The following is a 27,288-nucleotide window of genomic DNA, read 5'->3' as shown; positions in this document are numbered from 1 at the left end:
AATGTTTAATTTTTTTGGTGTTGTGTCCTCTAAAGTTGGGTGATCATTAGAACGAATTAGAATAAATTCACATCTGACATTTTAGGAGCATTTAAGATACTTCTTACCTCTGTTCTAAAACGTAAAATGCTTTTGGTGATGAAGACAATTTTTTTTTTGTTTTGCTTTTTTTCTCTTAAACAGTGTGTTTAAAAAGCTATCCTGGATTTGTCTGTCTATGGTGATACTCACTCATTCCTTGAAAACATTCCACAGAAATTGGGATTGGGAGTCTGAATATACTTTGTTTATGTCAGCCTTGAAGGTAAAGTGTTGTTCAGAATGACAGGAAAGTATGTCATCAGTGATTTCTTGGAACAATTTCTAAGCTGTTTTAACTTTGTTTTGAATTAGACATTTAACAGTCAAGATTAAGTACTTCACTAAAAGATTAATGAAAATAATTTGTTGTTTAATATATGCCATAACCAAATGCTCTGAATAATACTTAGCTATATGCCCAAAGCATATATGATAATTCCCTAAATGCTATACAGTTATTGGAAGCTCAAATGACACAATGTTTAAATCAGAATACTATATTTCATTAGTTCTAAAGGTGCTCATTTTTTTCCTTTTTTATATCTCTGAAATCAAATAAGTCTTAGAATGAAAAGCATCTTAAATTAGTGGCCTTTTTTCTTTCTTAATGGTACTTAAAATAATGGTGAGTTTTATAATTGATGGCATCAATTCAATAAAATAAAATGCACAGCAAAAAAAAAAAAAAAAAGGGTAACCAACGATGTGGAAAATAACCAGTGGTTACAATACTATCAGAAAGATAAGCATTGGCAGAAAGGAAGGACATAAGATTGTCCTGTAGAATGTACCTTATAAATTGGAAAAAGGTCTTTTAAAAAACAAAAATCTGTTTTCTTTAAAGGTTATCAGCAAAGATGTTTTCAAGCTCTCCCTTACCAGTACCCCTCTTCAGATACCTGAATTTTTACTTCCTTTGGACTATTTCTTAACTCTTCGTTGTTTAGCTTTATTGAATTGCCGCCTCATTCCAGTAGTCTGTGTGACTTCTTGATTCCACATCTACTTAAGATCAGATGACTCTCTTCTTATACAACTCAGTAACTCTACTCTCTCTCCCAGCTCAGAAGTCTGCCAACAAGTGAGACCTCATTACTATGCTTATTAAACCATACTCCTAGGATACCAGTGGAGCCCCATAATTTTCCAGAGTTTTGCTTGTACTCACTCCCAGAACAGTGGTTGGAACCTGTAGCCACAACCACTGCAATTAGTTCCTTGGCTAGGTATCATCTATCTGCAAGAACACCACGGCAATCTGTGAACTTTGAAAACACAGATTGACTCAGAGCTTTAATCTCAGGGTTTCTGTTACCATATAATGGACTACATAAATAACTTTAAATATGTCAAGTCTAAAAATAAGTCATCAGTGCAACATTTAAACATATTCTCATGTTCCAGTGCTTTTGCTCCTAAAAATACAAATGGTAGAGCAGAAGTTTTGAAACATCACTGTGGTTTCATCAAATAACATTTTCAGTAAAATGTTAACATATAACATGAATGAAATAAGACTGTTATGGTTTTAGTATGTTAGTGTTCAAGTGCAGGGAGAGTAAATTTGGTGAAGCAGTCTTTATTTCACTCCTGTGTCATCCCCAGAGACATTTCCGTAGAACATTATTTTCTTAATAGTATACCAAATAAATATTTGTATGAACTGGAGTCATATTTTTTTAATTGTAACTTATTTCTATCTGTGCTTGTATTTAAGGTAAATAAAAATAATGCCAAATTATGGAATAATGTGGGTCATGCTCTGGAAAATGAAAAGAACTTTGAGAGAGCTTTGAAATACTTCCTACAGGCTACCCATGTTCAGCCAGGTAAGCATTATTAACTAATAAATTCATGAATTTTATTTTTAATGTTTTGATTATCCTTGGGGAAAATAAGATAGAGTTTATTTACTAGCTTTATTCTAAGTGACTTGAATACTAGAGTTCAGTGCTTGCTTATTTTGAATTGGATTACATGTACTAGCCACTTAATATCAGACTGATACCTGTATTCAGTATCTGTATTCCCTGATAGTTCACACCTGTATTCCCAGCACTTCGGGAGGCTGACATAGGAGGGTCAGTTGAGCCCAGGAGTTCATGACCAGCCTGGGCAACAAAGCAAGATCCTGTCTCTACAAAATAAAAATTAAAAAATTAGCCAGGCATGGTAGTGTGGGCATGCAATCTCGGCTACTTGGGAGGCTCAGGTAGGAGGATTCCTTGAGCCCAGGAGTTCAAGGCTGCAGTGAGCTATGATCACATGATGATACCACTGCACTCCAGCCTGGGTGACAGAGTGAGACTCTGTCTCAAAACAAACAAAAACATTTATGGGTTTTTTTCTTAACATAAAGTTGTTGGATGGCATGGATATGAATAAGCAATTTTGATGGAATGATGGGTACAAAAGCCTGATGGTAGTGAGCTTAAGAGACTGGTTAAAGAATAATTGGATACAGTTCATATAGAAAACTCTTTTGAAGGGTGTTGATAAGAAATGGTGGCAGTGCTGGGAATGGGGTCAAGAAAGGATGGTAAAATAAGAGGGTTTTGCCGTTATTTTTTAAGCCAGTTTGGGCCAGAAGCAGTGCCTCAAGTCTGTAATCCCAGCACTTTGGGAGGCCAAGGTGGGCAGATCACTTGAGGTCAGGAGTTTGAGACCAACTTGGGCAACATGGTAAAACCCCATCTCTACTAAAAATACACAGATTAGCCAGGCACTGTGGTGACTGCCTGTAATCCCAGCTACTTGGGTGACTGAGGCACAAGAATTGCTGGAGCCTGGGAGGCAGAGGTTGCAGCGAGCCAAGGTTGCACCACTGCACTCCAGTCTGGGTGACACAGTGACACTCCGTCTCCAAAAAAAAAAAAAAAGTTAGTATGGTTACGTGTTTTTCTCTTGCAACTTTTTAGCTATAATGGTGATGGCATACACATGGAAAATTATGTTAAATAGGATTAAAGTTTTGTCAGTTGTGTATTACTAATCAAGAAAGGGTTTAAGGAGTGAATAAATGATGAGCCACCAAATCTTAAGCTGGTTTAGAAGGGATGCGAGAGAGGATGAGGGATGGAGGAAAGGTAACAAGATCAGTGGATCTGAGGAATTGTTGATATCTGAGTAGGATATAGCTAGAGCAGCAGTATTTTTCGATAGGAGAACTGTTGGCATTTTTAGTGTAGAACTATATTACAGGAGGTGTACCAGACGTGGCCCCATCCACCAAATGCCATCATTATTTTCCATTCAGAGTGATGACCAAAAAGAAACCTCCACGCATTACTAAATATCCTTGAAGGGGTGCAGCATGTCGGACACTATTGTTTTCTTCTAGTAAGTACAACTATGACCATTGCACTAACTGGCTAAGGTAGAAAGGAGGTGAAAATCATTTGGAAAAAAAGGTCATCAAGACCACAGTATTCAAAGATTAATGTCTAAATGGATTATGAAATCACTAAATCATTAAGAATTTTGACAAATCTAATGTTAGAGAAAGCAACAGGGAGCCAGAGTCTGTGATCCAGGAATTGGTGACTACAACACTAATAGGAATAGTAGATAATAGAGTTAAATTACAATCAGAGATGAGTATGGTAAAAGGAGAGAGAATTGTCCAAAAATGGCAACATGGATCAAGGAAGAAGGTATCTATCTGTTTTTCCTCCAGGCCCAGTGTCACAAAGGATAGAAAAGAACACAGTCACCACTTGAAAGGGCTAAAGGTAACCATGTCTCCAAAACAAAGCTAAGTTTCATTTTGAGAAAGGTGAAGAAAAAGTTGTGAAAATATAACTGATGATCTAGCCTTTCAGTTTTATCTCCGTTAGACCTTCATGTAGTTTAGTTTTTCTTGGGATATGGGATTAATGTCCTGTACTTCCTTACTTCTTTGCCTTTATTTTCTTCCTTGAGATTAGAATTTCTCCCTTCTCCCTTTCCTCCCATTTTCCAGTGACTTCTAAAACTCTTCCTATCTTTCCACCTATAAGCAAATAGTTCTCATCTGTAAAACCCCTTAACTTCCTCTGTATCTTTCCTATATTTGTAATTTTCTATTTAGTGCTATATTTTATTTTAAATACAAATTTATTTAAAATACTTGTTTAAACTGTGGAGCTTCCTTGGGGTAGCAGGAATATCTGATTCATTTTTGTACCCCTGCATCATCAAGTAGGGTCCTATGCGCAGTCAGCAGTCACTAAATATTTTAATTCATTACTTTCTTAAGTCTTGAGATGTACAATGCATGGATTAATTAGATTCTAGGAATTTTTTAGAGAAGCAGCCATCTTTGATTATCAGGCACACAAGGGCTTTGAAACTGAGATGCTGCTTAGGCCTCTCAGAGTCTTCTTGCTTGTTTCTAAAATGGGATCTATTTTAGAAATCTGTCTCACAGCATTGTTGTAAATACTAAGTTAAGTGTGTGGGGAGTTGTGTACACATTCAGTTTTGTCTAGTGACTAGTGTGCCTATCACAGGATGTTGCAGATATAGACACTCAGTTTTTAAATGATTTTCCCGCTCATTGTCAATTGTCACTAATTGCTGTTTTTGAGATATTTGTTTAACCTTTCTTCTTCAGTTTGACTTCACTATCACACTTTCAGAATTGCTGTTTCTATTAATAATAAGCCATGGGATAGGAAAACAAGTAAACCAGTTTATTATAATGTGTTATGAATAAAGCATTTAAACTTAGAAACATTGAATGTGGCATCTAGAGGTTTCTTGGCTTATTCCATGTTTTTTTAAGCTGTATTCTTCCTAGATGGGTTTGACAGGTGAAATGACATGTTATTTTACTGTATGTTTAGAATTAGATAGTTTAGATGGGGCAAGACAGTAACCAGGATAAGGTTAAAAGGGACAACTAGTGTGATGTTTAGTTAAAAGTTTTGACTCTGGCATCACACCTTTTCTCAAATTTAGTTCAGTCACTCTTTAAGTTTTCTGTCTATAAATTTGAAGTAATAATATCTCCATTCTTTTGTATGGATTATGTTAAATACTGGTTATATAAGACTTGGGCCAGTTTCTAGGCAATAATGTATATTCAGTAAATACGAGCTGGTAAATATTGATGGCATTATTTTCACTGGAGCCAGGAAAGGAGGTTGCCAAGTGTGTCCTACAGACACTGGCTGAGTGACAGATGAGAGAGGTATGCCAACACAGGTATTTTGCCTGATAGTGCAGCTAGGAGACCTCACAGCTCAGCACCACCAATGAGAGAGTGCAGCAGCCATCGAGAGAGTGCACCCCCCATAAGCCGACCCTGGTCACATTTATTTAATACAGATTTAATGATAAAGGCTTGGAGCAAACACAATTTGTATGTAATAAACATTGTCAACCCCCCGAGTAGAGAGCAGTCCTCTGTGCGAGTGATCAAAGATTGGTTTCTGGAGACAGGAGTAAACAAATTTATCTAGATAAGTTCCTTTACATTCCCTTGTTATCTACCCTTTGCTCTCAGGCTCTGGATAAGAGAATCTGGCTGCCTTCAGCCATAATTCCCTTCTGAAGTTTTTGCAAAACCTCCCGACCTTCCAAAAACGTTTGCATCTTTCCCAACTTTTCCCACCACCCTGACCGAATTCCTACATCTCCCCCTTTTTTGTTTTTTGCATCAAGTTTTGTTGATTGAAGAGTACAGATGTGTGCAGCAACAGATTTGTCAGGCGCAGCAGTTATAACTCATATTCCAGCTTTGCATCCTAGAATTAGTAAATAACATAAGACAAGCATGAATATAATTAGTAATATTCTTTTCCAGTTAAGGAGTGACATGTAGTGTTACTTGGCAGCTCAGTCCAATGTGTGTCGTTACTAAGGAACCCTACTGGGGGTATGTTAATCCCTCCTAGCCAAGCAGTTACGTTATTAGAGGCCAGGAACGGGTTGTCTGCCTGGGTAACAGGGTGAAAGAAAGACGGATTTAGAAGATGGGCCTAATAGAGAGTAGCAGGTACAGATAGCAGGCAAAGTGAGAGAATAAGAAAAACCAATGTCCTACGAGAGTTGTAATGTACAACAGAAAGCATAGTAAGGAACAAATTATCTGGAGTGAATGGTGTCTGTGTCCAGAACAGGATTACTCAGCCTCCTGAGTTGTCTTCTTCAGCATCCCCCAGGTAATGTCTCGGGCTTATGTCATTCAAGAAAGCTGCATCTTCTGGGGCTGCTGGTCCTGCAGGGTCATTTCCTTCATTTCTGATACCAGGTTGGGTCCTAGCAACACCATAGTATGATTTGACGTGTCATACTGGAGTCCATAGAGGACCTGAGGGGTTGTGAATACAAGCATATCCTCTTCCCCATGTTAAATCATTTGGACCACACCATACATTACTATTTACATCTTTCCATAAAACCGCAGGTTTTATGTTTTGAAGGGCTTTAGTGAAATGCTTTTCTATGGCTGATTGAAATGTATCATCTAAATTTAAAAAATTAAGGGTAAATAAGGCTTATGCCAATAGTATCGCAAGATCCTTACTCATATTCTCCCTTTTTTTGTTTTTTGAGCTTATTTTTAAGGGTAGAGTGGACACATTCTACTATGGCCTGTCCTTGAGGGTTATAAGGGATACCTGTGGAATGTTGGATGTTCCACATGTGACAAAATTGTTGAACTTGTGAGCTGGCATAAGCCAGACCATTATCAGTTTTAATTGTTGTGGGCCACCCCATAAACACAAAAATTAAAAGAAAATGTTTAATAACATATTGGGAGGACTCTTCAGGAAAAGCATGTGTGCTAATTACGTGAGAATTGGTATAAGTGGATACATGTGTATCTGAGTTTTCCAAATTCAAGGACGTGAATAACATTTGTTTGCCATAGCTGATTAGGTTCTAGTCCTCTAGGGTTAACACCTGTTGAAGGAGGGCATGTGCCTGTGAGTTGGCAATGTGGGAGTTGTAAAATAATTTGTTTAGCTAGTCTTTAGGTAAGTTGAAATTGTTTAGTTAAGTTTCTTCAGTTTTGGTGGAAAAAATTGATGCAATTGGGTGGCTTGGTCAAGCAGTGATGTCATAACCTATAGGTCTGCTTGTTCATTGCCATAAGCCAGTGAGTCAGGCAGTGGGCTGTGGGCTCGAGTATATGTGTTAAAAATAGAATGTGTATGTTGATCCAGCAGTTGCTGAAGTCGAAGAAAAAGTGCACACAAGTGGGCTCGAGAGTGAACTTAATGAGGGCTGTCTTAAGGTTCTGTAATAAATAAACAGTAAGCAGAGTCATTAACAATATTGATAGACTGAGCAGAAAAGGTCTCCAGGGCCAGTATTAAGGCTCCAACCTCAGCTCTCTGAGTGCTAGTAAATCCAGAAGAAGTGAGGGAATTATGCAGTTTCCACCAAATAACCACTTTTCCATTTTTACCAGCACCATCAGTGAAAAGTGTTAAAGCTTTAGGTATGGGGGAGTGCACTACTTTTGTAGACACAAACTACAGCAGTACGAGATAAGAACCGAAGTAGTTTGTCAGCAGGAAGGGCATGCTCTGTATGGCCTGCATAATCAGACAGTGCTATCTGAAGATCTAGAGATAGGGACAATATTGCTTTGAATTGCTTTCTACTCAAAGGAATTCTTATGACATCAGGGTCATAATCTAGAAACTGATTGCATCGTCTGCAGCCTGTATAGATGACTTTAGTAACTAGCTGGATATAGGGAGATAGTGTTTTAGTCCCAGTACGTGAGCAAAAAACCTATCCTAGGAAGCGTAGCCCTGGGGCTGTCTGTCCTGTTAATCCTGTTAGGGAATGTTTAGTAGGGAAAACAAACAGTTGAACTGAATATTGCAGGTCTATGCAATCTAGTTACCTCTGAGAAACAGCTTGCTCTATTTCCTCAATATCCCTTTTTGCTGCAGGAGTTAAATGCCTGGGAGAATCTAGGGCTGTATTGCCCTTTAGGGTAGAAAACAGGTTTTGTAACTTATCAGTAGTTATGCCCAAGATGGGGCAAAACCAACTAATATCACCCAGTAATTTTTGATAATCATTTAAGATATGCAAGTTGCTAGTATTTAATTTAACCTTTTGAGGTCTTACTGACCAAGAAGTTAGTATATATCCAAGATTTCAAGAAGACAATTGTACTTTTTCATGTGCTGCAATTAAACCTCTTAGCTGTGTATTCTTTATGACAGAGGCATATAAACTTAAAATTACTGGCTCCGTTGGGGATGCTGGTAAAATATCATCTATAAAATGAATAATCTTGCATTTAGGAAATTCTTTTCTACTTGAGAGCAAAGCCTGATTTACATGATACTGACACATAGTAGGACTGTTCAGCATCCCTTGAGGAAGCACTTTCCAATGAAATCAGTGAGCTGGCCTTTCATTATTGATAGCTGGTATTGTAAATGCAAATTTTTCTCTGTCCTGTTCTGCAAGGGGAATAGTATAAAAACAGTCCTTTAAGTCCATAATGACTAAAGGCCAATCTTGAGGAATCGCTGCGGGGGAAGGGAAACCCTGTTGAAGGGGCCCCATAGGTTACAAATTAGCATCGATAGCCTGCAAGTCATGCAGAAGTCTCCATTGGCCAGACTTTTTGGGAATGACGAAAATGGTTGAATTCTAAGGACTGTGTGATGGTTCTAAATGGCTGGCTTTTAATTGCTCCTCAACTAATTCATGGACTCTTTGTAATTTTTCTCCCTTTACAGGCTACTATTCTACCCAAATAGGATTTTGAGAGAGCCATGTCAGGGGTAGGGGAGGAATAACAGTGGCCATTATTAGAAAGAGGTCTGCAAAATGACCTCAATTAACCCTCTCATAAATGGACTAGCAGCTCTGTTTTCTTTAATGCTTTTCCTTATCTTTTTATAAGTGTTAAAGTAATGGGTCCATGTACCCCATTGCCTTGTTGATCTTGCATTACCGGGCAAGAGCTCCCCTTCTAATGCTGCTTACCTAAGATAGAATCCCATAGCTGTAGTGTATCCCTTGTCTTTCTTTCAGTTTATTGGAGGAGGGGGCTCATGCAAAACCTCCATTTCCTCTTTGGTATTTTGCCCTTTACTGGCAGGTCTGAGGGAGAAGGAGCAGGCGGTAAGGTAGGTAATGGTTTCTCCTCCCTTCCCTTTTTAGGCTCTTCTGTGTAGTGCGGGACCAAAGCAGCCCTAACTAAGGCCCATAACATTAGAGATGTTACTGGGACCCCATACCCTTGGGCATGATGTTAAGATTTCTCCACACTTGTTCTCAGAGTCCTATGTCTAGTGTACCTTCTTCTGGGAACCGTGGGTTATGGAAAACAGCAGTTTGCGTTGGGTCCCTTAATTGAGTCTGCAAAACTGAGGCTCCACTAGCTTTAAGCAGCTGTTTCAGTACTTTTATATGCTGTTTCTGTTGAGCTGATAACCACTGTCCCATGATGAAGCCCTAGCCTGAACAGTTCCCTCGAACTTGGAAATCCCGAGCAGGCACCAATGACTTACTGCACAGTCTCTTCACCTTCGTTTTGGAGGGTCCCATCGCAATCCATTGCAGCGTTCCTCATACGGGGCACCACCTGTCAAGTCTGTCCCACAGACTCTGGCCGAGTGACAGATGAAAGAAGTATGCTGACACAGGTATTTTGCCTGACAGTGCGACTAGGGGACCGCATGGCTCAGCACCACCAACAAGAGAGTGCAGCAGCCACTAACAGAGTGCAGCCCACCCTAAGCCAGCCCCGCTCGCATTTGTTTAGTACAGATTTAGTGATAAAGGCTTGGAGCAAACACAGTATGAGGGTAATAAACATTGTCGACTCCCCGAGTAGAAAGCAGTCCTGTGCATGAATAATCGAAGGTTGATTTCTGGAGACAGGAGTAAACAAATTTATCTAGATAAATTCCTTGTTATCTACTCTTTGCTCTCAGGCTCCAGATAAGAGAATCTGGCTGCCTTCAGCCACAATTCGCTTCTTAAGCTTTTGCAAAATCGCTGGCCTTCCAAGAAGGTTTGCATCTTTCCCTATAACTTTTTCTTACAACTTTTCCCACCACCCTGATCAAACTCCTATAGGAGGTAGCAAAAAAGGGACGTATAATGCAAGGAAGAAGGCTGAAAGTGAATGGATAGCAAATGGCTCTGTAGGTGTATTTGTTCATCAGGCATGTATTTGAGAATTTACCATGTGTCAGACACTGTTTTAAGTGCTAGGGAATCCAGAAGAAATAAAACAAATTTCCTCCCTTCATGGAGTTTCCATTCTAAATAAAGGCATAAACATAAGTAAACAAATACCACATGTAAATATATATACATATGTACACATGAAATATATATTACACACACATATGCATGCACATGTGTATTTATATGAAAGTGATAAAAGCTATAAAAAGGGCATAGAGATTAGAAATTTTCAGAGAAAGTTTCTTTGAGATGATAATAAACTGAGAGCGCAACCTTTGCACATATACTCTGGTGTAATTTTGAGTATCACTGGCTATGCAGAAAACAGTAAAGCAGGAAGATCATTTAGAAGGCTTCTGCAGTAACCCAAAGAAATGATAGAGTTGTAATTTTTTTAATAGCAGTCTTGAAGTACATTTGACATACAATAGACTATACATGTTTAAAATATATAATTTTATAAGTTCCGACATATGTATATTACTTGTGAGACCATAACTACAATTAAGATACTGGAAATATCCATCAAACCCCTCAAATTCCTTGGATCTTTTTCTAATACCTCTCTCTTACCCCTTTTCACCCCAGCCTTCTCTAAGCAAAAGCTTTCTATCAGTACAGATAATGTGCTTTTTCTAAAATTGTATATGAATGGAATTGTACTCTATGGACTCTCTTTTTTTTTCCTGGCTTTTTTACTCTGCACAGTTATTTTGATATTCATTCATGTTGTTCTATGAATCAAAAACCCATATCTTGGTATGGCTGAGTAGTATTCCTTCACGTGGATATACCACAGTTTGTTTATCCATTTACCTGTCGATGAATGCTTGGATTGTTCACAGTTTGGAGCTGTTACAAATATGGCTGTTACGAACATTCATATACCAGTCTTTATGTATATATGTTTTATTTATCTTAGGTAAAAACCTGAGAGAAGAATGGCATGGTCATATGATTTGTGTATGTTTAACTTTTTAAAGGCTGCTAAATTATTTTCCAAAGAATGTATTTCCCACCAGCAGTATAGGAGAGCTCTCCTGCTGAGAATTTTTAACACAAATAAATGTTGGATTCTGTCAAATGCTTTTGTGCACCATTTGAGATGACAAGCTTTTTATTTTAATTTTTGGTCTTAATATAGTGGATATCATCGATTGAGTTCATAATGTTAAAACAACCTTGCCTTCAGTAATACACAATTTGATCATGACTTATTATCTTTATTATATTTGTTAAAATGATATTAGTAATTTTTACATCTATATTTATGAAGGATAGAGAGTTCCTAGGAGATTCCAGATATTTATAAATTTATCTTTTTAAATAAATTTATAATTTTGTGGACATCCAAGGAATACTGAAAATCTACATAGTTGCCTAAGCCATCAATGTGAGAATACTTCACTGTTGGGCAGCTAATATTTCACTGTTGGGCAGCTGTGTATTAGTCATACACAGTTGCTTGAAAATTTCCCAGCTACATCACATTTGCATCCCTAGGCAGGATGACTGAGATGACACGTGAACCAGTATCTAATAACTACTGTCATTTCAAAGAAATGGTGAATGTAAACCTGTGTACACAGGTGTTTGTTACTATTAAAAACATATGCAAACATTCATGCAGATAAGTTGATAACCTTTAGCAATGAGATAAGTTCCCTTCTAATCTTTTGTTTTCCTAGTGAAAATATGATATTAGAGATATGAAGAGAGATAAGAAATGAAATATATACAACTAGGATTCTGGAAAAATTAAGTGATTATAGAAACCTCGTATTGACAAACAGGCTACATTTGAGATTTGTGAGGTCCTCATTTACAATTGAATTAACAGCTAGATTGTTAACTCATGCTGCTCTTTTGGATAGGTATTCATAAGAGTGGGTTTATTCTTTGAAGTTCCTTTAGCTCTTTAGACATATAAATGTCAGTGATTTTTTTACATCTTGCCTTATTTTCCTACCTTTTTTTAATACTTAAAATTATCTTAAAAGTGATACTATTTTCCCCTCTAGAGTTGTAAAACTTTGTAAATTATAAAGAATTGCTTAGAAATTATGTCTTTCATTTTATTAGCTGTATTGAGTGGCCTTTTTGATGCTAAACGATATCTAATTGCATCTCTGCTCTTTGAAAACATAGGGCTGCTATACTTTAGTGTCTGAAGTCTACATTAATGACAATATCTCTTGGCCATAATTCTAAGAACATGATTTCAGTGGATAGTAATTCACCACATTTTTTATCTAAGTATATAACCTCTTTCTTTTCTAACATTGGTTGGGGATAATCTCAATAACATTTTAAATACTCAGCTGGCATAATTACACTTTTATTTTAACAAATTTTCAGTTTATTCTTAAATTCTTAGAGTATAATTACTTTTTTCAGGTTCTATGTACCTTAGCTTTTCATAAATAACATTCTGAACTCTATAAACATGGATTTATCTGGTTTAAAAAAATAGTGATATAAAAGCCAAGACTACTCTGTATTTTTTAATTGACAATAATAGTACATATACATGGGATATATAGTGATGTTTTAATACATATAATGGAAGCAAATACCCTGATCTAGTCACTATACTGTGTATTTTTTATATGCAGTTGGTAATACAATGATTTTCAGCCCTGATTCTACATCAGAATTGCCTTTGACACTTTTTATAAATATATTTTTGCAGTTTTCGTTTCTGAACATTATGTTTTGATGGACCTAGGTGGGGCTGAAGTATCTGAATTTTTAAAAACTACACAGGTATTCTGATTTGCAGCCAGAATTAAGAATGGCTAGCTTAAACTTTTTTTGCTTGACCCCTCCTGGCTCCATGAGACTCAGCAATACATCTAAAAAGAAAAAAATCAACTTCCTTACTCCTAAACTTAACTATAATCAAACCTGGACTGTATCTGCCAGTTTTTGTACAGTGCACACAATTGCCAGCCTAAAACAATATATAGCAAGTTCTTAGGACTGTTACTTGGGAAATACCCAAGATATATATGCTTGGCCCCTATGTGTCCTAGGAGTTGCAGGCAGAGAATTATTGCACAATTGCAAAATAATTGGTGTCACAAGGCAAGTAGTAATCATAATGAACCTTTTCATGTCTGTTAGTTCATGTTGAATAAAAACTGTCTGATTTAAGATCTTCTACCTTCCTTCTATCATTATTCCAGACCTTTGAAATATTTACTGGCAAGTATATCTTTTTAGAAAGCTACTGTACAATGAATCCTCATATCTTTCCTATTTCAACTGCATTTTTTTCCTATCCCTGAATAAATTTGCTGGGATTTTTATTTTCCACATCAGAAAATGAGGCATAAATTCCTGACATTCTAAAATTAACACAGCCTTTTTTAAAAATCTATAATTAATTTTAAGGAGTTTATTATCATTTAAAAGAGGTGGGCCACTGCATCTTAAGTACTATTATTATCATTATTTTCCATTATACTCTCATTCTAGCCACAGTCACAAAAATTTTAAAAAATCGAATGCCAAAGTTTTTTTCAGTCTCTTTGCCCCTGTTCCACCATGATGCATATTTGTTGTAACACTAGAAATAATTCTAAAAATCCTGATGATTCATTTCACTTGTAGAGTTGAGCTATACCTTTTCAGTGAATTTCTTAGCTATGAGATTAAGTAAATGGAAGTATAGTAAAATACAGTGAAGGAAGGTAATAAAATTTCTTTCATTACCTTTATCTCTCTTATGTCTCAACTCTCCAAAAATCCATTCAAATAGTTTTTTCATGCCATGTATGTATTTTCTGTCTTTATATGCTTTAAGTAAATTTGTGTTTACCATTGGTTTTAAGTTATAACAAGTTAAATTACAAGAACTTTAAGGAAGAAGCAGGACCTGTTGCTTGCTTTTGCATTTGTCTAGTGTGTTTCTGAAAATATGTCTTCTCATTAATTACATTGAATACTTGTTTATATATTGAATACATTGGTATACTTGCCAACACATGATTGTTTTAAAATTTTAGATGATATTGGTGCCCATATGAATGTAGGAAGAACTTATAAAAATTTAAATAGAACCAAAGAAGCTGAAGAATCTTACATGATGGCTAAATCACTGATGCCTCAAGTAAGTTGCCATAATTTATCTGTTGGGTCATATCTATTAGATGTCCATATTGAATAGAATTATCTAGAAGGAAAATCTTTATCTTTTCTTCATTTGATATAAAAGTAAAGTGTCTAATGAATCATCTATTCCTATAAATTTTATAAAGAATTACATTCTTCTAGCTCACTTAATTTATTTATTTATTTTTTTATTTTTTTTGGAGATGGAGTCTTGCTGTATCGCCCAGGCTGGAGTGCAGTGGCGCAATCTCAGCTCCCTGCAACCTCCACCTCCCGGGTTTAAGCGATTCTTCTGCCTCAGCCTCCCAAGTAGCTGGGACTACAGGTGCATGCCACCACACCCGGCTAATTTTTGTATTTTTACTAGAGACGGGGTTTCACCTTATTGGATGGGCTGGTCTCAAACTCCTGACCTCGTGATCTACCCTCCTCGGCCTCCCAAAGTGCTGGGATTACAGGCATGAGCCACCACGCCCAGTCGTAGCTCACTTAATTTTAAAAATTGTTTTTGCACAGTCCATTTGTAAACACTAAATTCATAAAGTATGAATTTTAGATATTCTTGATTATGAGTTATCAGCGAGTTATATGACTTTAAATAAATATTTTATGTATATTAAGCATACTATTCGACATTATTCCTATCAAAAAATAAATAAAAGTGATAAAATTAGTAGATACATCTCTTGCTATATTGTGTCTATCAGTTGTTATAATGATACAAGATTCATTAAATATAACATAGTATCAAAATTGGAAGATCTGACCCTATGTCAATTTTCATGTTATCAGCAAAATATTTTTGGGTTGTGACAATAGGGTAATTTATTCCAGAATACTGAGGACTCACTTATCTGGTGAAGTTTGGAAATTAAACACTCTGATTATTAAGTTAAGGTTCTTATAATATATAGTACATATGGATCCAGACTTCCGGTGAACACAATAAATTAGATATGATAAAAACCAATAACAAATACAATTTAACTGTTATAGTTAAGGATTAAAATAATCCTTAAAATGTCATACAGTTCAACTTTAAACCCTGTCACTATTAATATGACTATAAATATTATCACAATTGAGAAAACTTCAGCCTAGCTTAAGCTGTTTTTTCTGAGGAAATAAGACTGTGCTGCTAATGTTACCACTTTATTAAAAATAAATAATAAAAATGTAAAAGAAAACACACAAAAATGTAAATAAATATATTTTATTTATAGTATCCAAAAATGTAATTAAATAATACTTTGTGGCATTAAGGATATATTTTTTCGTTCATGCCACCTCAGTGGATTATTGTTAGCTTTTTATTTGTATCTATCTTTTTCTGAAGTCAAACAAATCAGAACTTTTAGAAGTCAAGCTCTCTTAGGTTTGATCAAAACAGGAATAGAACCCTGATCTCTCAGGCCAGTGTATTTTTTACACTATGTTCTGTGTTATTTTGAATTAGCCAATAGGAATATGTACTTTTGATTTTTGATACTGAAATATCAAATCATGAAAATGCCTTTTCTTCTAAACAGATTATTCCTGGTAAAAAATATGCAGCCAGAATTGCCCCTAACCACCTAAATGTTTATATCAATCTGGCTAACCTGATCCGAGCAAACGAGTCCCGACTGGAAGAAGCAGATCAGCTGTACCGTCAAGCAATAAGCATGAGGCCCGACTTCAAGCAGGCTTACATTAGCAGGTATCCCAGTTCAACTTAAAGCTATCATTATGGAATATTGAAACTACATCTCCATGTATATTTTGAATGAATTGGCTTTTTTGGGGGGAAAAAATATGTTTTTAATAATCTTAGCAACCAAGTGCATAGAAGGGCATAACTTTTTAGACTGACAGTCAGAGTTTATTGATTTGAAATTAACAAGGGGAAACCCTAACTTGTAATAGCCAATTTAGGTTTTGTGTTAAGGAAAGGGTAGAAGCAGCTCTATCTTAGTTTAATTTTCTTCCCATCACCAAAATTGTTCTTTTCCTATTGAAATTAAAACTTGAAACTTACATTTTATAATAGTTACTTCTAATATCAAACTCTCAGGAACTTTCTTGGGTTTTAGAGTTGATTGGTTATTAATGCCTTTGACACAAAGAAAACATCTTGGTTCTCAGCAAAAAAAAAGTTTTCTGGTACTACATGTTAAAACTTCATTTATTTTCTTACGTATGTGTTATCATTTGTATCACTTTTGATGAAAAATTGTTTTTAAACTTTGTTTTGTAGCCTGGTCCAGAAAACTAATAGTAATTCGTAGCATTTTTTCTGTGGGGAAAGTACATTCGGAATTTAAGTTTTTGAAATAAAATCTGTTTGTAAGTTGGGGTTGTCTTTGTTCTGCCGTGCCCAGTACTTATTGAAGCCCATTGAGTTTAGCAAGGCTGTATCTCTAAATAACACCTGTCATGTATTAATCCGTAAAGAACTATTCAACAGTCTCTACATTAAAAAAATAATGATTTGGACAAACATTCATTCTAGAAGTGGTTTTAATGAGAATATTAATTGTTGTTCCTTTTATTTTATTCCTGTGCTGATACTATAGGAAGGAGTAGTATTATAAGAACAACTCTCATATCACTACTTAAATATGATTTGTACATATGTAAAAATAATTATTTAAACAAAATTACTTTTTAAAATTTTCTAACGGAAAATAGAACCACACTAGAAAGATTTATACAATGGTTTCTTAACTGATCCTCAATTCTAAGTGTGTTTCTCAAAGTTATCTGTAGGTCAGACTCATCCCTCCCACTCTGCCTGATCAGCTTTTTTTAGTCCTTTTTCTGTTTGTTTGTTTGTTACAGAGTCTCGCTTTGTCACCCAGGCTGGAGTGCAGTGGTGTGATCTCGGCTCACTGCTACCTCTGCCTCCTGGGTTCAAGTAATTCTTGTGCCTCAGCCTCCCTAGTAGCTGAGACAACAGGCGCGTGCCACCATGCCTGGCAAATTTCTGTGTTTTTAGTAGAGACGGAGTTTTGCCATGTTGGGCAGCTGGTCTCGAACTCCTGATCTCAAGTGATCCACCCACCTCAGCCTCCCAAAGTGTTGGGATTACAGGCACGAGCCACCATATCCAGCTTTTTTTTTTTTTTTTTTTTTTTTTAAAGAATGGTCATATTATAAGAAGACATTGATGAGGACTAAATTAATATAAGAAGGGGTTACAGATTTTGAATATTTTGGTTTTTTGCACAGTGAGCCTTCTATTATAGATTCAAATATTGGAATTTCTCTTACCACTACTATATGTCATTTTTTTTCTTCTAATGCTATTACTTTGTCACCTGACAAATTCATTAATCTCTCACTCTGGCTAGCTGTCCTTTTCTGATGCAGTTTAGTCTGTATCCTTTTAAGATAAATTCAAAGAATATATTTTCTCTGTCCTCCTTCTTGAATTCCTCTTGATAGGTTGCCCTCTGAAATCAGCATAATTTTTTTCTTCTTAAATAGTATTTGAAAATATATCAAGCCAAATATACTGAACTAAGGAGTTCAGATTTGAGGACAGTTTCAAAGAGTTGTTTTTGAAAGTTTTTTAAGACTCTGAGTTAAAAGAAAAAAAAAGCTGTATGTGGAAAGGCTTAAAACTTGGCAAAAATTGTATCTACAAACTGAGATGGTAATGTTGTAAGTAAAGCTTGTGTTTGATTTTTCCACAGAGGAGAATTGCTTTTAAAAATGAATAAACCTCTTAAAGCAAAGGAAGCATATCTTAAAGCACTAGAGCTGGACAGAAATAATGCAGATCTTTGGTACAACTTGGCAATTGTATATATTGAACTTAAAGAACCAAATGAAGCCCTAAAAAACTTTAATCGTGCTCTGGAACTAAATCCAAAGCATAAACTAGCATTATTCAACTCTGCTATATTAATGCAAGAATCAGGTATGTTTTCTCAAAATATATCTATGTTTAAACAAATTGTAGTTTATAATATAATAAAAACATTAATTTAACTTTATTACCCATAGCAAACACTTTATGTGTTGACAGTTTATAGCAATCCTGTGCTTAAATGATTTATAGGAAGAATATTTTAAATACTTGAAGTAAACTATTTTCAAGTAATATGCATTCTAGCATATGATAATACTGATTTTCAATTCTTCTGGCGTGTGTTAAGACTAATTTTTAAGGCAGTCTATTAAGCAACATTAACTATTTTGTATTTTATATACATAAATATAATGTAACTTATTTTATATATAAACTCTCCAAATAATATGAACTTGTGAAATTTTTTACATAATTAGCTGTGAGGAGCTGAGAGCATATATTTTCAAAAATAGCATTTTATTTTCTTTTGATTCATAAGAGCAAATACTTTTGGCACCATTTTATATCCAATTTTACTACGTTTTCTGAGATATTATTGTAATTTTTTATATTTCCTATAATTTAGCAAAACTGAATTACCACAGTAAATCTGGATCCTTCATCCATATTTTATATAGGAATTTCAGTTCTGCCTCATAAGATAGTGTATATGATTTATAATCTTTTTAATTTCTAAATTAGAAAAAAATCTCTTTATTATAATGTTTAGTTATTTCTTAGATACATTTCTTAAAACTTTTGTAAAATATGAAAGAATCATAAAGTCATAGTATTTTAGCACTAAAGAGGACCTCTGAGTTCGCATTTGCCAGTCTTCTATTTGAGTGAAGACCAAATAGATTTTATGACTGTCCCAAAGTCATATGGCTAAGTAGCTAATCCAAGATAAGAACTGAAGTCTCCTGATTTATTTTCAAATGTTCTTTATCCATCGTGCTGCCAAATAAAAGAATAGAGAGAAATCTTTGTGCCTGGTGTACAAAAAAGTATAAATTTGGAAAAAAGCTAGTATTTTTATAAGGTTATCTACCTTGATAATCATGAAAGATGCTCATTATTTGACACAAGATTGTACTATAAGGTTTGTAATTGTAGAACTTGAAGGGTTTTTGTTTTTGGTTTTGGTTTTGGTTTTGGTTTTTTTTTTTTTTTTTTTGCAATAGAAATTATCTCAATGGAGATTTGTTTCCTGCCAGGCAGTGGCTGATGCCACTTTGGGAGGCCAAGTGGGAGGATCACTAGAGGCCAAGAGTTTGAGAATAGCCTGGGCAACATAGTAAAACTCTGTCTCCACAAAAAATTTTAAAATCAGCAGGGACTGATGGCACATGCCTACAGTCCCAGCTACTCAGGAAGCCAAGGTGAGAGGACTGCTTGAGCCCAGGAGTTTGAGGTTACAGTGACCTATGGACACAGCACTGCTCTCCAGCCTGAGTGACATAGTGAGACCTTGTCTCAAAAAAAAAAGAAGATGCATGTTTCCTCAATCCTAATTTTACAGCCCTATATTTAATGGTATGTTTTTGTCCTTGAAACATTCCTAAAACTTTAAAGTAACATTTTTAAAAATGTGATATAATAATTCTGAAGCTTTTTTCTACCCAGTAATAGTTACTATTTGCTGAACATTTTTTCGGTATACATCATATAATTATTAGAAAACTCAGTTAACCCAAAGAAGTTAAATAACATGTTCAGTGTATAAAGTCATAATGTTACCAGAATCAAGATTGAATACATGTCTTTGTTGGCAAATCCCATGCTTCTTTCTCTGAATTCTCTATCTTTCCTCTGCTATTTCCATTTGAATTCTAAATTATAAGAGACATTTCTCTCCTTTTGGTTTCTGAAGCACTCTTACTGCTTTAAAGGAAAAGAAGTAAGCTATCTTTTTACTGTTTCAAATATTTTGCTTTTCCTATGAAAACTTCGAGATTTTTGCTTTCTACTTATTTTAACTATGGAAATTAGTTGTTTTGAAGCCATCTTTTTGTAATCTAAGTATTTGAAAATGGCTTTGTTCCTCACTTTTAATTATTTTACTAACAATATATTTTTTCTTTAAAAAAACTTTCTAGGTGAGGTTAAACTCAGACCTGAAGCTAGAAAACGACTTCTAAGCTATATAAATGAAGAGCCACTAGATGCTAATGGCTATTTCAATTTGGGAATGCTTGCCATGGATGACAAAAAGGACAATGAAGCAGAGATTTGGATGAAGAAAGCCATAAAGTTACAAGCTGACTTCCGAAGTGCTTTGTTTAATCTGGCTCTCCTGTATTCCCAGACTTCAAAGGAATTAAAGGCTTTGCCAATTTTGGAAGAGTTACTCAGATACTACCCTGATCATATCAAGGGCCTCATTTTAAAAGGAGACATTCTGATGAATCAAAAGAAAGATATACTAGGAGCAAAAAAATGTTTTGAAAGGATTTTGGAGATGGATCCAAGCAATGTGCAAGGAAAACACAATCTTTGTGTTGTTTATTTTGAAGAAAAAGACTTATTAAAAGCTGAAAGATGCCTTCTTGAAACATTGGCGTTAGCACCACATGAAGAATATATTCAGCGCCATTTGAATATAGTCAGGGATAAGATTTCCTCATCTAGTTTTATAGAGCCGATATTCCCAACCAGTAAGATTTCAAGTGTAGAAGGAGAGAAAATTCCAACTGAACGTGTAAAGGAGAGTAGAAGTGAATCCAGACAAACACAAATAGTAAAAACAAGTGATAATAAAAGTCAGTCTAAATCCAACAAACAATTAGGAAAAGATAGAGACGAAGAGACCCCCCACAAAACAACAAAAGATATCAAAGAAATTGAGAAGAAAAGAGTTGCTGCTTTAAAAAGACTAGAAGAGATTGAGCGTATTTTAAATGGTGAATAGCATTAATATTTATCGTGACAATGGTATCAAAGAACATCAATCCATATCATGTGATTGCTTTTACTGGGAGCTTTGAAAAAAAGTTAAAGGGTTCCTAATAGTCAATCATGAGCTGCCTTGAAGTAAGATCAAAATAACATTTTCATTAAAGACCTGTATTATCCCAGGATGTATATTATATATCGCTGTTTTCAGAGTTTGGGTGAATATAGCAGAAATATTACAGTGAAAGTGACAAATTTACAACTTTTATTATAGAAAGAAGGTGTTTCTGGCAGTGTAATCTTTACTGCTCTCAATTAAAAATAATTTTGAGGCCTGAATGATAATCCCTTGAGGACAAATCCAACATATGCTGGTTTATTCTGTTAATTCCCATTTATTTGCCTACTTCATTTTTCTTGCACCTCTTAAAATCTATGAATTGAAAACACTTATTGAACACTTTTTTTAAAGTAATTCTATTTAATCAAGGGATTTGCACTACAAAAGAATACTGGCTTTTTTTATGTTGAATTCCTTAGTTGAGTTTTAGAAGGAATGCTGGATGAAACATTTTAAAATAAGTCATGACATGTTAGCTTGAGAATGTATTTTCATAACTGTATACTTGTTTTTAACTTTAAATGCAGTTTTTAATCAGGTAAAGTTTGACATATATAGCTACATACACACATTTTTAATGGTGCTCATATATACTGTATTTTTTGTTGTTTGATTTTACTTATAAATGAGTATCACAACATGACTCACATAATCATGATTTTTTTTTTACTTTTACTCCCCAAACTATTCATGTTTCTTTAGATCATAGTCATTGAGAAGTCCCAATAACTCTAAACTTTGAGGTATAACATAGTAAACTTCTCTTTCATCTTTGTGTTAGCTCTCTGGTCTTAACTTGAATTTTAATTTTTCTGTTTCCAAAGTCACAATTTAATTTTTCTTAGATACCTTAAGCCGCTGAATTCAGTTCTGTTTGACTGAAAGCAAAACAATGTGACAGTTTATTTTCAGACACTAACTTCTTGATATTTTGTTATGGTATATCTTTTTATTACATATTTATTTTGACTACTGAGCTTTCATAAAATATTTGAAGGTATTTTAATCATCAAGTATGGGAAACAAATTGCTATTGCATTTTCCTATATATGCATGTATTATGTATGGTTTAACCAGAATTGTGTCATTTTTGGCCTATTGTCTAGATATAAAAGATAATTAGCCTACTATAGTATTAATAAACTTTTCAGTTGGTTTGGGCAAATTTAAACCTGAAAAATAGGTTAAAAAGTAGTTACAAATTAAACTTACTAATTTAAACCTGTTTTTTTTTTCTTGAATTAAAATACATTTTAAATGAGCTTTATAATAAAAAAGTTGGTTCTAATTTAAAATATGAAAGCTCTGGCTATCATCCTGGGATAGTAATTTATAATTAAGTAGTATTTCAAAACTATATAATTTTTAATTCCTTTGAGATAACTAATTTCTAATTATATATGTTTCAAAAACCATATTCCTATTTTTTTTTAAGAATTGTTTTATAAATAGGCCATAAGATACAAGGTCTGCATTAAAAGACCCACTTTTACTAGGTTCCCTAAGGATCTACCATAGATCTTTTTTTTTTTTTTTTTTTTCAGGTAGTTTAAAGCAAGCACTGATACCAGTGGGAGTTGGTCTTGATCTAGGAGATTCTGTTAAGCATCCAAACAATGCCTAATTTCAGTTCTTAGGTTATGGGTGTGACTCCAGATAAAAGATGTGGAGAATACCTCATGTACTATGACTTGAAAATGAAATCTTAAAATTCTTATGCTCTCTCCATATATCTTAAGGAAAAGTTTCTGAGTGTGATTTCTTTTGCCATAGTATCAAATGGAGGGTGGTTCAGAAAAGTAAAAGGAAATCTTTTGTGACAGCAGACTATAATAGAAGTTTGAGTAATATTTTAATAACTTTATGTAATTATTCAAATGATAAAATGTATTAATGTTATCCAATGATTTATATTAAAAAATTACCTTATTAACACTTAGAACTGTGCCTATTACATAAAAAGTGCTCATGTATTTGAATTTTAAATTATTTACTTAAATCAAGACCACCATAAGTAATTCATAATTTAATAATTGTTTTAAATCAGTGGTTTTCAACCCTCATTCATATTAGAATCATCTGAGGACTTTTCATACAGAATCCATCTCATAACAATTAAGTCTAAATTTCTGGAAGATGGAGCCATGCTTGTTTTTTGAGTGGATTCTAATTTGTAGTCAGAGTTGGAGACCACTGCTCTAAATTAGTTTGGGGAAATCCTTTTATTTCTTCCATGTTAACATTTAAAATTAGTAATGTACCCAGTTAAGTTTTAATGGTTTAAATTCCACTAAAGAACATGTTCTTCTAATAATTAGCATTTATTACATGAAATTTAAGAGCTTAAGTTCCATCAAACTAGCCCTTGCATAAGATTATTATTTCTTCTCTGTAACTTCAAAGTAGATATTTCATTCAAACTATTCAGGTGAGAAAAGGTAATGGATTTTTTTTCCTCTGGAGCTGCCTGTTCAGAGAGATGGAGAAGGTGGTCACATATAAGGTCAATTCAGTAACCTATGGTTCAGAGTTCTGATCATATGTAAGTTTGGAAAAGAAAGCTTATCACAGGTTTGTATGCTGATGAATAGATAGAGTTTTAATTCTCACTGTCTCAAAAGAGAATCAGCTCTCCAGCAGTTCTAGAAAAGCTTTGACAATCCCCAAAGGGCAGTGTTACCTTACTCCTTCACTGCTTCTTAGAAGGTAGAATTAAGTTTCTGGAATTGCACCTATATATTTTCTTATTAACATTCAGAATTGGGAATATTAATTTTTGCAGTGAGTAGTTTTCTGAAATTGGTAACTTGGAGAGTAAAATAATGTATTTTGCTTTTCAATTTTGTGTTTACTTTTATGTAAAAATTTTGTTATGTGAATTACACAGTTCTAATAAAACCTCATGTCTTTACATCTAATTTGAACTCACAACTTCATGTTACAGAATGCTTCTTTAAAGATGCTTTAATGAAAAGTATTAAGAAAATATATAGATTTGTATGTCAATTTATACTTCAGAAATCCATATATTTGTCATATTTATTTTTTTAGAAACCACCTAATTGGATAACTAGATGGTATTTAAAATGAATGCCCAAAAATCTCTTGTACCTTTGTCCAAAAGTTTATCTGTTGGAAGCTGTCAGCCATTCATGTAGAGAGTTTATAAGAAAAGAATTTAAAATTGTATGCATTTTATATTACTGTGGTATCTGTGTACCATATTTCTAAATACTCATTATTAAATTGGTACTTCTTAAAAACATAACCTGGCTTGCCTTTTAGTGTTAAAAAAAATACAATATTGTATATAAAGAGATTTCTTCCTTTATGAAGAAGAGCTGACATGTAATTTTTTTGCAGTGATCTGAGAAAGACCTTAAATAAGTTTCTGAGAGTGATACATTTTCAAACATGAGTGACAACAACCAAATTAAGAAAAGGAAACAATTCAGACTTGGAATTTTATAGGAATTTCATTTCTATATCAGCCTGGTATTGCCTCTGGCATAACTTAGAGGAAATTGTTCTACCTATATGTCCTCAGTTTCTTCATCTACAAGTTGGGAAAAACATTTTCCTCTTAAAGTTATGAAGAGGATTTATATATTTATATGATATATTGTATAAATATATTTAAATTGCTTAGAGTTTCTAGCACATAGCACATAATAAATATTAGTTATTAGTATAAACACTCAGGCTTAAAGTCTTGGATTTGATGCATATGACTTAATTTGTATTTGTGCTAGTAGCTGTAATGTCAGTGACAGGATAGCAAGCAAACGATTAGAAATCTAATAGTAATGCGTGTTCCTTAGCTATCTCTACTAACAAGTACATAGATGATAGCTTAAAATTAAATCATACTTAATAAATTAAGCTAAAATGCATAACTGAGACACCTTAAAGTTGTACTACCTTGTGCTGTTCACTGCCATCAGGGAGGTAGCATAAAACGAAAGATAAAGTCAGAAGACTGGATCCTGGCAAATTCGTGTTCTTTGTAACTCACTTTCTTCGTCAACATTTCTGTGACTCAATGGATAGCATATTTCGATCAAGTAGCACGTATAACGTGATGCTTTCATGTTTCTGCCTTAAATAAAATAACCCTCAAAAAACCATTCTACTTTGCCCTTTCTTAAAGACTTGCATAGTCAACGTTTTGTTTTATTTCTTGCCTCCTCCATGGTTTAGTTTCAAATATTGGGACCATACACTGACTAAACAAACCCATACTAAAGTATAAATGATGGGTGAATCTTATTAGCCATATCAAAGGTTAAGTCAGATGAACCACTTTCTTTGTAAAGTTTCAGGCAGTAGAGTGGGTTTCAGGGATGTGGCGTTTCTCCACCATTCTTCCTTTCTAACTAAATTAGGTCTCAAAAAGCTAACTGCAAAAAAAATTCAGACTAGGTAACTGTTTTGGATTGTCGCTGACAGGCCAGGTTACTGACCTTTGAGAATTTCGAATTGAGTAACCAGATTGTTAACAGAATCAGATCTGCTTTTAACAGTGATAGGTGTAAAAGTCCTGGGCAGTGGATAGCATGCAAGTTTTTAACATGGTTTCTTTTATGGCTATTTGCTTCCGTGATCTAGAGTTTTCATTGCAGACTTCTTTTTCTCTTCCTATCACTTAAATACTAGTGAATACTAGTGTTCTTTTTCCGCTCTTTTTCTCTCTCTGTGAAGCAGTGAATTTAGTTTATGTATTCCAGAACCTCTAGCCCAGATTTTCTCCAAGCCCCAGAACTATGAGCCCAATGGTTTACTAAACATCATATTCTCAGGCATTCATTGCCCCCATCCTCTTCCAAATGCATGGCCAGTTGATAAAAAGTTTAAGAAAGAAAAAAAAGGTATGTACAACATGAAACAGGAAGGAGACATAGGGGAGAGAAAGACAAAAGGATCATAAAAGCTTGCCAATGGTTTACCCACTCAAAACAGTGACAAAGTTTAAAGGCAAATAAGCATGATTATGGGCTTAGGTTAAAACAAATACTAGAAAAATACATACTCTACACCTTGTGGCCTGTAATCCCAGCACTTTGGGAGGTTGAGGTGGACAGATCACTTGAGGTCAGGAATTCAAGACCAGCCTGGCCAACATGGTGAAACCCCATCTCTACTAAAAATACAAAAATTAGTCAGCATGGTGGTGCATGCCTGTTGTCCCAGCTACTTGGGAGGCTGACGCAGGAATATCACTTGAACCTGGGAGGTGGAAGTTGCATGGAGCTGAGATTGCACCACTGCACTCTAGCCTGGGTGACCAAGAGAGACTTTGTCTCAAAAAAACAGGATCTGTAACTTTTAAACCATCAGAAGAAAATGCTGATGGAATATAATAATGGGAGAGAAAAATTTAAAAATGCAGTACTACAGAAGCTGTTAGACTTAATAATTAATATAGCAATAATTACAGTGAATAAATGGGCTAAATTTAACAAAAGTCTTGATGTTTATATTTTATGTTTGAATATTTATATATTTAATTATAAATGTGTTATAAAGCAACAATATGCTGTCTCAAAACACTTGATACAGAGAAATTAAAGAATAAAAGCATGACAGTCTAACAGGAAATAGGAACCAAAAGCAAACTAGTGTAGGAATTTTAATACATGACAAGATAGAATTTAAAGCTAAAGGGAAGAAAAGGAATAAGGGAAAAATGTATACTGGTGGAATAATAGAACAAGAAGATATGTTTATCATAAATACATATGCCACCTAATGATACAATCTAAAAATCGATCAAGCAACAATAAACAATAGTACAAGACAGTAGATAAATCAAAAAATGTAGCTGGAGATTTTAACAAAACCCTCGAAGAAACTAATAGATCAAGCAGAAAGAAAAATCGGGTGTCCTAACGCTTAATAAATAATGGTAAGTTTTAACTATAAATTTGTATGTAATTTTACAATTGACACAGAGATTATTCCTTATTTCCTAATACACATAGGAGAAGTAGACTAAAGTATTAGACCACAAAAGAAACTTTAGGAAATTCCGGAATACTGTGACCATAATACAACAAAATTAGAAATCAAAAGAGTGGAG

At 34.5% G+C, this 27,288-nt stretch overlaps 1 protein-coding gene across 3 annotated transcripts in view; it reads left to right on the top strand.

Moving 5' to 3' along the window:
• TMTC3 (transmembrane O-mannosyltransferase targeting cadherins 3) overlaps nucleotides 1-25,336 on the top strand; it is a 55,927-nt gene extending 30,591 nt beyond the window's left edge. For 2 of the 3 annotated variants that reach the window (XM_033221123.1, XM_033221122.1), the window contains exons 9-14: nucleotides 184-304; nucleotides 1,799-1,910; nucleotides 14,253-14,356; nucleotides 15,888-16,057; nucleotides 18,036-18,262; nucleotides 20,293-24,477. In XM_033221123.1, coding sequence (XP_033077014.1) covers nucleotides 184-304; nucleotides 1,799-1,910; nucleotides 14,253-14,356; nucleotides 15,888-16,057; nucleotides 18,036-18,262; nucleotides 20,293-21,104 — 1,546 coding nt within the window. In that variant the 3' untranslated portion in view covers nucleotides 21,105-24,477. Of the gene's footprint in view, nucleotides 1-183; nucleotides 305-1,798; nucleotides 1,911-14,252; nucleotides 14,357-15,887; nucleotides 16,058-18,035; nucleotides 18,263-20,292 lie in introns of all 3 variants that reach the window. The other variant, XM_033221121.1, reaches the window with a different exon arrangement.
• Nucleotides 25,337-27,288: the final 1,952 nt, after the last annotated feature.

Source organism: Trachypithecus francoisi, unplaced genomic scaffold, assembly GCF_009764315.1.
Source record: "Trachypithecus francoisi isolate TF-2019V2 unplaced genomic scaffold, Tfra_2.0 Lachesis_group11, whole genome shotgun sequence".
NCBI lineage: Eukaryota > Metazoa > Chordata > Mammalia > Primates > Cercopithecidae > Trachypithecus > Trachypithecus francoisi.
Note: the sequence above shows the minus strand (reverse complement) of the source record. Positions and strands in the feature narration are given on the sequence as shown.